Consider the following 14,491-nt stretch of genomic DNA (forward strand, 5'->3'; position numbering starts at 1 on the left):
AGCAACTTGTGACTAGAGAAAATAATTAGAACTTCCTTTGAGTTTGATGAAGGTAATCTGAACATTCACTGGATCAACTTGTGATCCCTTGGAGTCTGCAGTACTTGTAGTTGAATCAGCAGGGATAGAAGAGATTATAAGTTATAGTGGATATCACACAATCAGCAGAGTAGAAACTTAAATAAGTTCCCAGAACTTAAAAGTAGAAAACACAACAGAAATCTGCAGAGTGCAGAAACAGAAGCAAACAAAAGATAAAAACCAGAATATATCTGAGTTCTGTGGCCTTAAAACATAGGGTAATAGGAAGAATTCATTAGTTCATATGAATACCTGATCTAACAGTGTATTAGGTACAGCATTAGGTGGCTGCGCACCAAGGAAACATAAAACAAAAAAAGAACTTCAAAAGAAAAAATGGAACAACACTGTTTTTGATTTAATAAAGCTCTGATGCCATATTAGAAAATAAGCTTTAATGAATTAAATCAGTGCTAGAAGAAGGAGGAGAACAAAGGAGAAGAAGAGGAAGAAGATGAGAGAAGAACCACACAAAGGCTTGCGATTCTAGCAAAGTAAAACTAGAATCATAGGCTTCCTCTATTTATAGAACTTAAGTGCTAAGCATACAACTTGAGAGACAAGAAACTTGTCCTTTAAAAAGGAAATAAAAAAGTACAACTCATGGACAAAATCTTTTGGTCTTTTGACTCCTAAAATCTGTCCAAAATAGAAACTACAGAAAAAGGAAAGTTCTAAAATTAGTAACTAACAAAAAATAGTAAATATGCTTTTTAAAAACTCCTAGAAGTTGTGTACAAGGTTCCTATTGCAGAATTAGAAAGTAATGTAGCATATCTAAAAAAGGAAACCTCCATCAAAGCATGCTTGCAGCCTTGGTGCTCCTACGTATTATTCAACATTACCATTAGTACCTTTTATTTGTTATCATCAAAATTAATGAAGGTTGATGTGGCAATGCAAACATAGCATTTCCCCAACCATATTATATTGTTGATTGTGTGTTTAGTTTAGTTGGTTTCCGAAATATATTAAAACCTGAATTCTTTCTTCTATAAATGAAGCTGGATTGCTGTGTAGTCCTCACCAATTGCTGTGAAGCTCCACAACCTTATCGTGGAATCCCTCCTCTCTTTCTTCTCTCTACCTAATTTTGAGCACAATTTACATGATATGAGAGCTAGGTCACTGAAGTCACAATCAAATGACACTAAATTCTATCTTAATTAGGGGGTGTAAATGGATAACCGAAATCAGCCTCTTTGAATTCGCATTTGTTTAGGGGTATTTGAATCTTCCGATTACTCTAGGATACTGATTCGGTAATACCCCTTTCTGATAGATTATTATCCGTTCGATAAAATTATCCGATTAATTTACTTTTCTGGACTTGTTTTCATATTTTGATAAATTTTTACTTGAGATGTTTGAATACTTTTCTAGATTTTCTACTAAAATAAACAGAAAGGGAAATCAATAGTGAAGAAATTTAAGAAAAGGAAAGACTAAAATGAGTAGAAAAAAGTTGCTAAATTCTTAAATTTCAAACCAGACCCTCTCAAGTAAAATGGAAAAAATGTCAACAGATAATCAAAAACTTGTATTCAATCTGTTTTCTTACCCATTTAGAAGTATCTATATAAAAAAATGACTATCTAAATATCATCCGAATCTGATTGAATCTGTCCGAAAACCGATAGGATATTATTTGAATCCGTCTGAATATAATAGGATATGGATATGGATATGGTATTACCACTCTCCGATCCAAATCTGATCTGTTTACACCCCTAATCTTAATGGGGCTTTTATTGGATGAAGCCTCTTCAACAATTTTTTAAGGAGCTTCTTCTTCTTCCATTTTTTTCCCCTTATTTTATTAAAGCTTACTTTTGTAGGAGAGAAGCACCTTCTAGCAGTTTTCTAGTTCTCTGAATACTAGTTCATTAACTAAAGGATGAACTAGGTCCTTTTGTTTTGGAGACTGCTTCTGTTCCTTAGGTATGATTTGTTTTTAGTTCCAGATTTCCTTTCTGGCCGTGTGTGTGTTTTTAAAATTCTTTTCTGGTAGTTCCATGTGTTTGGGAAATTCTTTTCTGGTTTGTTTTTGGGGACAGAAGCTGTGTATGCAGAGGTTATTTTGTCTTAAAAGGATGGGCCTTGAGGAGTTGCTGTCTGTTTTCAACTCTCCTTTCTGGTTTGGGTACTCACTGTTGGAGGTACATTGTGTCTTAAAAGTGTGGTCCTATTTTGGACTGTTTTGAGGTTTGTTTTGGAAACATATTCTGCTGTTCAGAAGTTCTATTTTGGGACTGCTTTGAGGTCTGTTTTGGTATATATTCTGCTGCTCTGGGTTTTGTTTTGGACAATTTGAGATCAGTTTTTGGTGTATATTTTGCTGTCTATGTTATTGGTCAGTGGGTATACTTGCCTAGGATTTCAGCATTTTACTCTTATTTTGTATTGATTGCACGATATTGAGTCAGCTAGATCAACCTACTTATTACTTCTACTTATTACTTTGTATTCAAACATCATCAAATGTATGTTATTATTCACTTAGAAAATTTTTCTCACCATCTTAATTCTGTTGTTAGTTTTGCAGAACCTTGTCAAGCATGCATGTACAGGAATCAGATTTGCGGCCTCTTCCAGTACTGAGGGACACACTGAGCTACCTTCTGAACTTAATAGAATCTTCAGAACAACCATTTGAAGTTGTTCATGACTTTGTTTTTGATAGGACAAGGTCTATACGCCAAGATCTTAGCATGCAGAACATTGTTAATGATGAAGCGATGCACATGTATGAGGAAATGGTATGACTCCATGGTAGAATTTTTCATTATTCCTTGCTGCAACATTTTTTTTTTCAACCAAGAAGCCATGCAAGAGTTGCATTGTTGAGGCTGTTGATTGATTTATATAGTGATGTTGGGATCTGCCAGCCACTAGAATGGTATATGCTTATTCATGCAAAGAGCGATTGCCACTACCCTAACCTCAGATGAACCCCACTAATTATCCAGAAATTAAGAGTAATAACTAATAAGTAATAAAACATGTGGTGTAAACCCTTTTTTTGGGTTAGGGCTTTTGAGAATTTTCCCTAAAACTAAGGGCTGCCCTGAATCTTCTAGCACAGAGAATGATTATTCTAGGATGTATAGTGTGGCTTTAAGCACTTAAAACCTTGCTGGAATGCTGAATTCAGATCTAAATTTTAACAAGAAGGGTTTGAAAACTAGGGTTTTGGGATTTCGGCAAGATGGGAGAGTGGGCTGTTATTGTTGTGTTGTAATTTCAGACTTAGTTCTAATGGTATTAAGGTGTGGGTGAGGGTTTAAAGTGAACTAGGGTTTAGGTCTAGAGATTGAAGATGAATTGTAGAAATTTTTGATCAAGGAGATGAAGTGCAGGAATTTTTCAGACCAAGGGAAGTATAGTTTATTTGGGAATTCTAACAGTAGGACTGAGGCCTAGCGGTTGGTGGGATCCTATAGGGAGAGGAAGGGAGGTTAAGTGGCTGGGGAAGAGGGAATTGCAGGGGGGTGCGTTTAGTGCTGCCGCAGGGAAGAAGAAGGGGTGGAGAAGCTTGCGGGTGCTAGGGGAAGTGGGGAATGGCCTGGGAGGTCGTAGGGGTGAGAGGCAGTGCTAAGGGGCTTAGAGGGGTGGGGGGTGGGGGGCTGCTGCTGTGTTGCAGCATCAAGGGGGGAGGGGGTTACAGGGGTGTGCGGAACGGGGAAGGGGCAGGGGAGGGGTTATGGTTGTCCCTTGGAGGGGGGGGGGGGAGGGGGATCCTTGTGGGTGTAGGGAAGGAAGGGGGAGGGGGCTGGGGTGTTTACTTGGTGGAGGCTGCTTTGATGATTAATGGCTGCAGGAATTTCTAGAGCAGTTGCTGATTGCTGATGAAGAAAGCTTTTAAAATCTGCCATGGCTGCTGGAATTTCTAGAGCGGTTGCTGATTGTTGGTGACGAAAGCTTTTAAAATCCGCCATGGCCCTCCCAAAGTGAACCATGACCAAATTCTATTTAATCAGACTTGAAGAATTACAAAGAAACAATAGGCTATTTATAGCCTACTAAAAGAACTTGACTCTAAGTGGGATTCCTTATAGATTAGGATCCCACCACATAATCCCGATTATTGAAATAAAATATAAACATCTAAAGGTCCCTAATGGAACCATGTTGAAATAAAACTTTAACTTAAACTCTAATAAGCACATGCTTAAATTCTTTTAATTAAAACTCTAATTGCACATATGCTAGGAGATAAAGCAACGGAGGAGTCAATAGCTAACTCAATTCCAACTCAAAACAACTTCCTAACCAAATTGGACTTTGTAGTAAACTGGTAGGAATTGAATTCCAACAACTAATTAGGGCAAAAAATGCCCAAAATACCCCTCCTAGTGGGTTCGGCCAGCCTAGGGGGCTTCTTAGAGCCTTCTTATGGAGCTCACTTAGTTTTTGGCCAAGGGTCTGAGTTGTGTTCACATCAAACTTGTCATTGATGAATAAAAACTCAGTATCACTAAAGTGAAACAAAAAAATCTAGACAATATGAAGGTCCTCTCTAAGAGAAAACTTTGCCTGTTTATAAGGTCTTTGAAAAAATAAAAAAATTCCTTAAAGATATTACTATTCATGAAACTTTATCAGGCAGTTGTAAGATCCCAACTGAGACCAATTAACAACAACTTGATGTAATCAAAATAATGAAAAGCCAATTTCAAATCAATCGACCAAATTGGACCATGAATGCATTTCATGGTTTGAGATCTCCTTTGTAGTAAATCTCGACCGAGATCTCGGTCCCCTCAGCCACTTTATGCTATCTCTCGAACAAGACTAGTCAAGATCTCGACTTCTCTCTCTCTCACTTCCCAACTCACTAAGACCTTCCAAACCTCCATTTTTGCCCAATTTTTTTTATTAGATAGATGTTGGAGAGCCCCGTGTGTGTTGGGGGAAAGGTCGTCGACAATCGAATGTGAAGCATGAACCATACCCAACACTTCTAGTATGAACTTATGATTTATATTGAACTTACGCTGGTTGTATAATTGTACTCTCTAGAGCATGGAACAAAATTCGACCGAAATGAAATACAAAGACAGCCACGAAAAGTGTCCTTTATCGTATCATATCAATCGAAATTTCGGTCGATACGACATGATATTTCTGCCCGATATGGTATCGAGCTGAAATGATACATTGGTAGGCTATATAAAATGTCCACTTTCGACCATTTTTTCGACTTACCGCTGTTTTCGCCTATTTCGAGCGATTTTGCTTGGGTGATTTCGACCCTATTTTGATATATATTTTTTTATTTCTCTTGCTTTTATCCATCTTTTCACCTAATTTCTATTTTCTACAACTTCATCTCATTTAAATACTAGATTTGCTCCTCCATTTGTGCATTTTTTTAAATCTTGCAAGGTGAATAACCAACTTCCTCATTTTTTTATTTTTGTTTTGTTTGTGCCTTAAATCATCTTGGATTGCTTCCAAATTTAAGTATGTTTACTTTAGAGTGTTGATCTATGAATTTGTAGTTGTCAATATTAATTTTTGATTCTTCCTACTATTTTTTTTATTTTTCTGTTATTAAAAATATTTTGTAAATTATGTAATTGCTAAAAATGTATATGTATAGTAGATGTATGAGCTTCAAATTAATGTATGTGAGAGTTGAGACACCATATTACTATGATGGTGTTGAATCAATTTTTTTTCTTCTGTTAATTATGTAATTTTACCGTATTTAATATATATTTAAATAATTAAAAATATTTAAATAAAAAAAACTAATTAATTTCTGTTTTAAATTTAAAAATAGGAGAGTATTAGTGGAAGCATGTATGCAATTTTTGGAGCATGTTATGGAGCTTTTTAAGATAGTTTGTATTTTATATATTTTAAATTATTTATATATTAAAAAATACTTATATATATATTTATATTTAATATATATATATATATATTATTTATTTATTTAAAAATAGGAGGTTATTATTGGAAGCATGTATGTAACTTTTGGAGCATATTGTGGAGCTTTCAAGATACTTAGTGTGTATTTCTTGTAGCAAACACTCTCTTCCAAAGAGGTCAGACATAGCTTGGCAACACGGGAGGCCACTAACTGCTGATAGGAGGAAAAGTGAGTGTAATTACTGCAAGAAACAAATAGGATGAGGTGGGGCCACTAGACTGAAGGTGCATCTGGTTGGTGGAAATAGGGATGTAGTAGGGTGCCAAAAGGTGCCCGTAGAGGTCAAAAAGGCAATGGCCTCATATATTAGTGGTGGAAAGCAAAAGAGAAAAGAGAAGAGAACATAGAGGGAGGAGTTCGAGGATGCATGCTTAGATGACCTTCTAGATCCCGAGGATTATGGTCTAGATGAGCCAAAAGAGTATGGATGTGACCTAGAACCGGAGGTTGAACAGGTTAGGAGGGCAATGATGATGAGTAGGTTGTAATAGAGGGTTGATGACATATGGAGGCAACAGAGGTCTCTAGGTTGTGGGTCCCTCAGAGAGCCTGTAGGTATGGGAGGCACAGTGCAGCTCCCAAGTCCCTATGAGGAGGAGTTAGTGTGTGAGGCAGGAGGTTCCTATCCCACGGGCCCCTACAAGGGGTCGAGTTTCGACAGCACATCCTACAAATCCGGATTTGGAGATTCTTCGCAATGATCCGACCCTATTTACGAGGCCTGAGCATAAGCAGAGAAAGTTGAAGCACTTATGGGGGAGTGTGAAGGAAAATGTGGGGATGACTTTCTAGTATTCCAGCACATAGAACCCAAGGGCCTACTATAGGGATATGATTAGGAGATAGGCAAGGCTAGTAGTGGTGTACAAGGACCCACTCCATATGAGATATATAATGTCTATTTGCATAAGCATAAAGAGGACTTAAATGAGTATATTAAGGGATTAAAGCCCATGTGGGCTCATTATGGAGTGACTCTGGTCCCACTAGACAGTTTGTCATCAATTTCATGTTGAATTGTGATGGGAAGACAATGTTCCTCAAGTCAGTAGATGCATCTGGTTATAAGAAGGATGCAAAATATATTTATAAATTATTAAAGCAAGTGGTGAAGGAGGTTGGAGTGGAAAATGTGATACAAATTGTGACTGATAATGCCTCCAACTACAAGAAAGCTGGGTTGAAGATGCAGGAGAACTCCAGGTATCTAAACATATAGTATTAATTTTCATTTATATATATATATATATATATATATATATATATATATATATATATATATATATATATATAAATGACTTTGTATTGACGCCTTGATGGATGGACAAATATAAGTTCTTTTGGACTCCATGTGTTGCTCACTGCATTGACTTAATGCTGAAGGACATCGGAAAGGTCAAGCTTGTGAAGAAGACCGTGGAGCAAGCCCAACAAGTTAACACCATCATCTATAACCACACAAATGCATTAAAGATGATGAGGGACAAATGTTAGGGTGAGTTAGTGAGGCCAGGCATAACCAAATTTGCTACTAATTGGATAGCATTGCAGAACTTTGAGAGTAGGAAGACTGGCCTTAGGAGCATGTTTGCATAAGAGTAGTGGTTTAGTTGGGAGGGTTCTTCATCCGTGGGAGGAAGGAGACCACAGTTGACCATACTTGATGAGACTTTCTGGCGTAATGTGAGGATAGTGGTGAAGATGCTTGAGCGTGTGATGCATGTGTTGAGGATGGTAGATTAGCAGAGAAAACCTACTTTACCACACATATTTGCTGCAGTAGAGAGGATGAAGCAGCAAGTTGCTCAGGTACACCCACACGGCAACAAGAAAGTCCTCAAAATCATCCAACTTAGATGGCAGTCTATGTTGTAGCATCCACTGCATAAGGCTGGTGAGTTGTTATGTCTAGTATTCAATTCAATTTTCATTATGTTATTGCATTATTAAGCATTAACTATTCCCTTTTATGACATACTTTTTTCTTACACAACATACTATTTAAATCCTAAGTACCATTACAAGGACAATCTTGGGATGAGGCAAGATTTGATGGATGCTATCCAAACTGTAGTGGAGAAATTGGAACTGGATCCATCTAAACAAGCAATCATCCTTATGGAGGTGAGATAATGATTTGAATAATTTGATATTCACAATTCATAGTTCTATACTAAGTCATTAACCTAGTAACTAGTTATTGTTTTTTCTCTATATATATTAGATAAAGGCATTTAGGGATGCCATTGGGAGCTTCGGTCATTCCGTGGCCGTATCGGAATGGGAATCTGCCCTTGGGTGTAAGTTCATTCATTTATTTCATTATATATTTAATTATTATATTCTATCTTTAATTTAGTTATTTAAGTACTAAAATGACTTGGAGTCTATGTTTGTTGCAGCTGAGTGGATGTTGCAATTTGGATGTGACTCACCCCATTTGAGTGTGATTGCAAACAAAGTGCTCTCCCAGATATGTTTTGCCAATGGTTGTGAGCGAAACTGGAGCACCTTCATCCTCATTCACTCAAAGAGGCACAACCGATTCGGTGTGAAGCGTCTAGAGGACCTTGTCTACATACACTATAATATGAGACTGAGGGAGGATCATATTAGATAGGGGATGGACAGAGAGAGTAACAATATCGAGTTGGGCGACATATTTGAGATGGATGATGATGATAACCTAGTAGTTGACTGGATCAAGGACAGTGGAGAGCCATTGCTGGATGAGGAGGGAGGTTGTCCCAGTCGACAAATTGCTAGAGGAGATGGGGGCTGATGTGGAGGACTTCATTACCCAGGAGGGGAGTGCACATGCAGCGCCCGCCCGTCCCTTCTTGCCACACCCTAGTGCATCCACCCAAAAGTGAGGATTTGATTGTTTGGTCCGACACTGAGGATGATGTGACTCAGGCCTCTGGCGATGACAACGATGGTGATGATGATGACGATGACGGCGATGATGATGGTGATGATGATGATGACGATGATGATGATGGAGGGGATGAGGAGGGTGTTGGACCTCGTGATGAGGATTCAGTTGATCTTAGGGACAGACCACCACCACCACCACGACCGGCAACACCAGCACCAACAGTTCTTGAAAGTCAAGGGGGGAGGACGACCACCGAGATTCACAGGCGAGAGTCAGTTCATCCACGCGACACAAAATTCAGACCATACTGGAGCTGCATCTCGAGGCCAAAATGTTTCCTCTACATATTCGAGGTAGGGGAAGGGGAGACAACACGACTATAGCACATAGGACACGCCATCATATGGGTCCTACCGTCCGGCTGATGCCGTGAGCTTGGTGGGATCTATGAGATCGATGAGCATTGATGATCCTAGAGACTCCTCCACTTCCAAAGGATCCGGATGGCATAGGCTTGCAGAGTCCTCATATGATGCTGCTGTGGAGAGTATTGGTTCTACTTGGTCGACTTATGGAGCTTATGGTTATGGACCATATGGTGTCCCTCCTGGCTATGAGATTCAGGGTTAGCGACTAGTGTAGCCTTATGGTTATGGAGAGCCTATGGAGCTGTCACCTATCGGAGTTAGCCATTGGAACCTTATTGTTGGTATGGACTTTATCCTTATGCTAATAGCCAAGATGCTCCTTCATTTGTTGAGTAGATCTTCCACTCTATTCCACAGCCACCAGGCCCACCACCAACCTTTCCATATGTAGTTGAGCTAGTTCCTTATTTGGAGATTCACAACTTCCCACCATCAGGAAATCTTAGGCATGTGGATGAGGTCACGTATAGAGCTGCAGTTGCTGATTACGTCAACAACTATATGGGGCAAACATCATGGGACTTGTATTGTCATTTGTATGGGGTGCATTCAAAAGAGGGAGACATTGAATAGAGTAGACTTGTAATTAGTAACATTCTTACTTCTTCTCATATGTAGTATATACTTGAAAGTTGGATGTTACATTTTTAATGGTTTTTTTTTTTTTGGTAAACTAGTAGTTTCTATAGTGTTTATTATGCTTGAAATAGGTAGTATGCAAGAATCCAAATCATTTTGAGTCCATATGTGGCTTGAAATTGAAGTTACAATTATTTGGAAAAAAATTCCAGTTTTAGTCAAAATTTTGATCGAAACATAGGAATTTTGGCCTTTTGCAAGGTCGAAATTCCCATATCAACCGAAATTTGTTCCTTGCTCTAGAGTCGAGAATGTGATGTTGTATCATACTCATATGGATGGAATTCTATTGCTATTTAACTTATTTGATGTATCTTATCACTTGCTTTTCATTTTGATGTCCTAATGGTTCTATATTTCATGTTGTATAACCTTGCATGTTTAGTAGTGCAGCATTTCGGTTTCAAACTTTGGGTCGAGTTAGAACTCATGCTTAGGGTCTGTCTAAGACCACCAGGGTGTTTAGAAGGCCTAAAATAGGCTAAAAACCGAATCTGAGCCCAACTTACGTTTAAAAACCCCAAAATTGGCCCTCGAGTAATACCATATCTCAAGCGATATCTTGCCAACTCGAGCGAGATCTCTCCTTTTTGAGGGGGTGAGATGGGTGTCAAGAACGAAATCTTGGACCATGAATGCATTAATATGTAGAATTTTGATGTCCAATGGGATATATGGGCTTAATATATTTAGGTTTACTTCTATAAAGCTCAAATGCTTGGGATTTTTTGTTGAGTTAGAAAATAATCAATAACTAAACCCCCAATAAAGGGTGCAAAGAGGGGGGGGAAATACACTTAGAGACTTCACTTTTTATTTGTTTGTTGAGGTGGGTGTGGGAGAACAAAAACTCTTAAGGCTAAGGTATGCAGAGAAGGTAACAGAAGAGGTACATCTAATCCCTAGGTAACAATAATGTGTCATATTCCTTGGAGAATCAAGTAGTGGCTTCCGGTGAGCCATGAGCCAAGGTTAATTTGGAGCTGATATCATTAGAGACGGCCTTCCAAATTTGGTCAAAAGAATGATATTTGTTATTCCATCTTCTAAGATTGCAGTCCTCCGAAACATTGGAGTAGCCCCGAATACTGAATTAGCAACAGTGTCACAGAAAGAAACCAGTGTAACTGGACAGCAGCTAGCACCATTCAAGATCAAAGTTGTTAAGGCTTCTCTCTAGCATACATAGTGGTTTCCTATTTAACGTATTTCTATGAATTTATAAATAAAGTGTAAGGGAACATAGCCACTACCAAAGATTTGAGAATAGCCTTATGATTGTGAGCTCAATGAAACAGGAACAAGGCTTGGTGGGTTCAAAGTGGCCAGCTCTATTGTGGGATGCCATGGTGAGGATGCCAAGACTGAAGCTGGTTGGACTTCTTCTCCACAGTTAGGTGTGAGGCCTAGCATAGTATTTCTTCCCTTATTCTCGTCTATGTCCTATCCTTCTCTTTGTCCCTGTTAGTTAAGGTACCAATAGTGTTTCTGCTTTCAACCAGTACAAAGTCACTCATTACCATCAACTTTTTGGTGTATTGTTCTTTGATAAGTCCCAGGATCAGTCAGTTCTGTTTTCATCTATCAATTTCTGGAGGTAATTGTTGTTCTGTTATGAACTACCTGTGCTGGTGCTAATGGAGTGTTTCAAGTGCAGTTGTTGCATCGTAAGTTAGTTGCTAATATTGTTTGACATTCAATATCTGCAGTCTGTTTTCAAATTACAGTTTAGTTTCTGTTTGAAGCTTAAGGTTATGATTCTACTCCCAATTTTCAATTTTGAGTCTTAACTTTCGTTATCTAGAATTCTGGTTGCTGTTGTCTGTTAGGTGGGGGTTTGATTACCTGCTAATTGTGGTTGTTATGATGGTCTTGGCCCATTATTGAGTTGAGATATGCAATACCTGAGATAGGTTGATTGATTTAGTTTCCTCTCACCTACTCTGTTTAGCTGCCAGACAGTGTCCGATTGACTGTTGATTGCTTTCTTTGTTCCCATTTGGTTTCATTCTTCTATGATGTACCATATTTCAAACTGCATTGGAATCAAGGTTGTCAAAGCAGAAAGGCGACCAAAGCGATTGGGGCTCTGTCTTGGCGATTAGGCGACCAAGGCGGCTGGGTCAAAATGTTTGCAATACAACTACTTTTTAATGCAACAACTTTCTGTAATAAGCTAAATAAACATTCAATATTCACATTCATCCAAAAAATAAAGCATTCAAGAATCATAATTATGAAAAATTATCCAAAAAAAGAACACAAAAATAAGTTCATCTCATCAAGCATCACAACAATCATGGTTGGAGATCTCGCTCTCGAGGGAGATCTCGCCACTTAAAAAAACCGAGATCTCAACCAAGACGGCGAGATCTCGGTCAAGATATACAAATTTTCTGGCGTAAACATAGTGGCCCACCTCTGTGGGTTTTAGGGTCCCGATTGGGTTGAAACTTGGTATTTAGCCTATTTAAGGCCTTTTGAACACATTGGTGGCCTTAGATTTGTGAAACCCTAAGTATGTCTTCTAAGTCGACCCTTTGTGTAAAACCGAAATGCTAGGAAATGCAAGGTTAGACAACATGTAATGTACAAATATCAAGTAATTCATGTTATCAACTATCAAGTATCAAATACATTACACATCAAACTATCAAAGAACTTAAATGTCTTCAAAATTTTACAACCATAAGAAGTTTTAGACTTTTAGTAAGTCATAAATCATAATCCATAAGTTCACAATCACAAGAGTACAAGAGTAACAAGATTACAAGACTACAAGATAACAAGAGTATCACTCAACATTTTGCATCAACTAATTCTAAACGGTGGTCACATATGACTCCTAAGTCAACTCATCACTGTAGTATGTCACATATCGGTTTAAATGTCACATTATATTTGTTTCCATGAAAGCGTAGATCAGCATATTTATTCTAGACTCACACACCCATTGTAGAACATTCTATTTGAAAAAAAATTCATATTTGGGGGAAAATCTTGCCTTTGTTGAAGTCTAGTTGAAATAGGCTTGAATGATGATAATCTAATGTTGTAAATGTGTTAAGGATGTTTAGAAGTTGAATCCCTAATAAATTCCAGCCAAAAATCAAGTTTCCGGCAAGTTTTGAGGGTTGCAGTGAGAGAGAGGAGAGATATGCCTCTCTCGAGTGAGATAGGGGGTTTTAAAACCCCCTAAACCAGGTGGTTGGACCAGAGATGGTGAGATCTCACCGAGATGTGGCGAGTTCTCCCATCTTTCATATCTTGTCTCTCCTCTTGTCTCGCTATCTCAAAATAGCGAGATATCTCGCGAGATCTCCCACCATGATAACAATGTGTTGTAATGTGAGGAATTGCTCCGCAAAAGTATATTATTCACAATACCCTAATAGGGTATTTATAGTTACAACCTAGTTAAGCCCTATACTAAGTAGGAAAAGGAAATATAAAACAAATAGAAATAAAACTCTAGACTTATTAGGAAACAAAATCTTATTCTAATTAGAGAACCTCAGTCCATGTTTGCAACACTCCCCCTCAAGTTTGAACATAGATATTTATTATGCCTAACTTGCTCATAATGTAATTGAATATCTTCGTGTTCAAGCTCTTTGTGAGCACATCATCCCGTTGCTCGTTTGAAGTAACAAAGGTGATATGGATCAGCCCAGCCTCAACCTTCTCTTTGATGAAATGTCTATCAATCTCCACATGTTTAGTCCTATCATGCTGTACTGGGTTATGAGCTATGCTGATTGTTGACTTACTATCTGAGTATAACTGTATAGGAATCTCCAAATCTGTCCCAACCTCTTGAAGCAGCCCTTTAAGCCATGGTACCTCACAAATGCCTTGAGCAATCGCCCTAAACTCGGCCTCGGCACTGGACCGCACAACTACAACCTGTTTCTTGCTTCTCCAAGTCACAAGGTTACCTCCCACATACACACAATACCCAAAGGTAAACCTCCTATCATCTGGACATTCTGCCCAGTCTGCATCTGTATATGCCTCAATCTTCAAATGTCCATGAGCTGAAATTAAAATTCCTTTTCCTGGAGTAGTCTTCAAGTATCTCAAGATTCGATATACTGCATCCAAGTGTGAGGAGTAGGGATCATGCATATACTGGCTAACAAGACTTACTACAAATGTGATGTCAAGTCTAGTGTGAGATAGATGGATCAATTTTCCCACTAATTTTTGATACCTTATCTTGTCAACTGGTTCTACTTCCTTTGCCTTCAAGTGTAGGTTAGGCTCAATAGGAGTTTCAGCTGGCTTACATCCTAGCATCCTAGTTTCCTCAAGAAGATCCAATGTATACTTCCTTTGGGATAGAGATACACTGCTAGTAAATATGCCAACTCTAAACTTAGGAAATATCTGAGTTTTCCCATGTCTTTGATCTCAAATTCAGTTCCTAAAAATGTTTTTAATGCTGAAATCTCATCCTCACTACTGCCTGTGATCACAATATCATCTTCATATACTAAAAGTATAGTAGTTTGGGAACCATCT

At 38.3% G+C, this 14,491-nt stretch overlaps 1 protein-coding gene across 2 annotated transcripts in view; it reads left to right on the top strand.

Moving 5' to 3' along the window:
* Positions 1 to 2,618: 2,618 nt before the first annotated feature.
* SAC3C (SAC3/GANP/Nin1/mts3/eIF-3 p25 family) overlaps positions 2,619 to 14,491 on the top strand; it is a gene marked incomplete at its 5' end in the record, with an annotated part of 58,753 nt that continues 46,880 nt past the window's right edge. For both annotated transcript variants that reach the window (XM_089138087.1, XM_089138086.1), the window contains 1 exon segment: positions 2,619 to 2,840. In XM_089138087.1, coding sequence (XP_088994213.1) covers positions 2,619 to 2,840 — 222 coding nt within the window.

This window comes from Hakea prostrata, chromosome 10 (assembly GCF_041222555.1).
Source record: "Hakea prostrata isolate BN-2017 chromosome 10, UWA_Hpros_2, whole genome shotgun sequence".
In the NCBI taxonomy this organism is placed as follows: Eukaryota; Viridiplantae; Streptophyta; class Magnoliopsida; order Proteales; family Proteaceae; genus Hakea; species Hakea prostrata.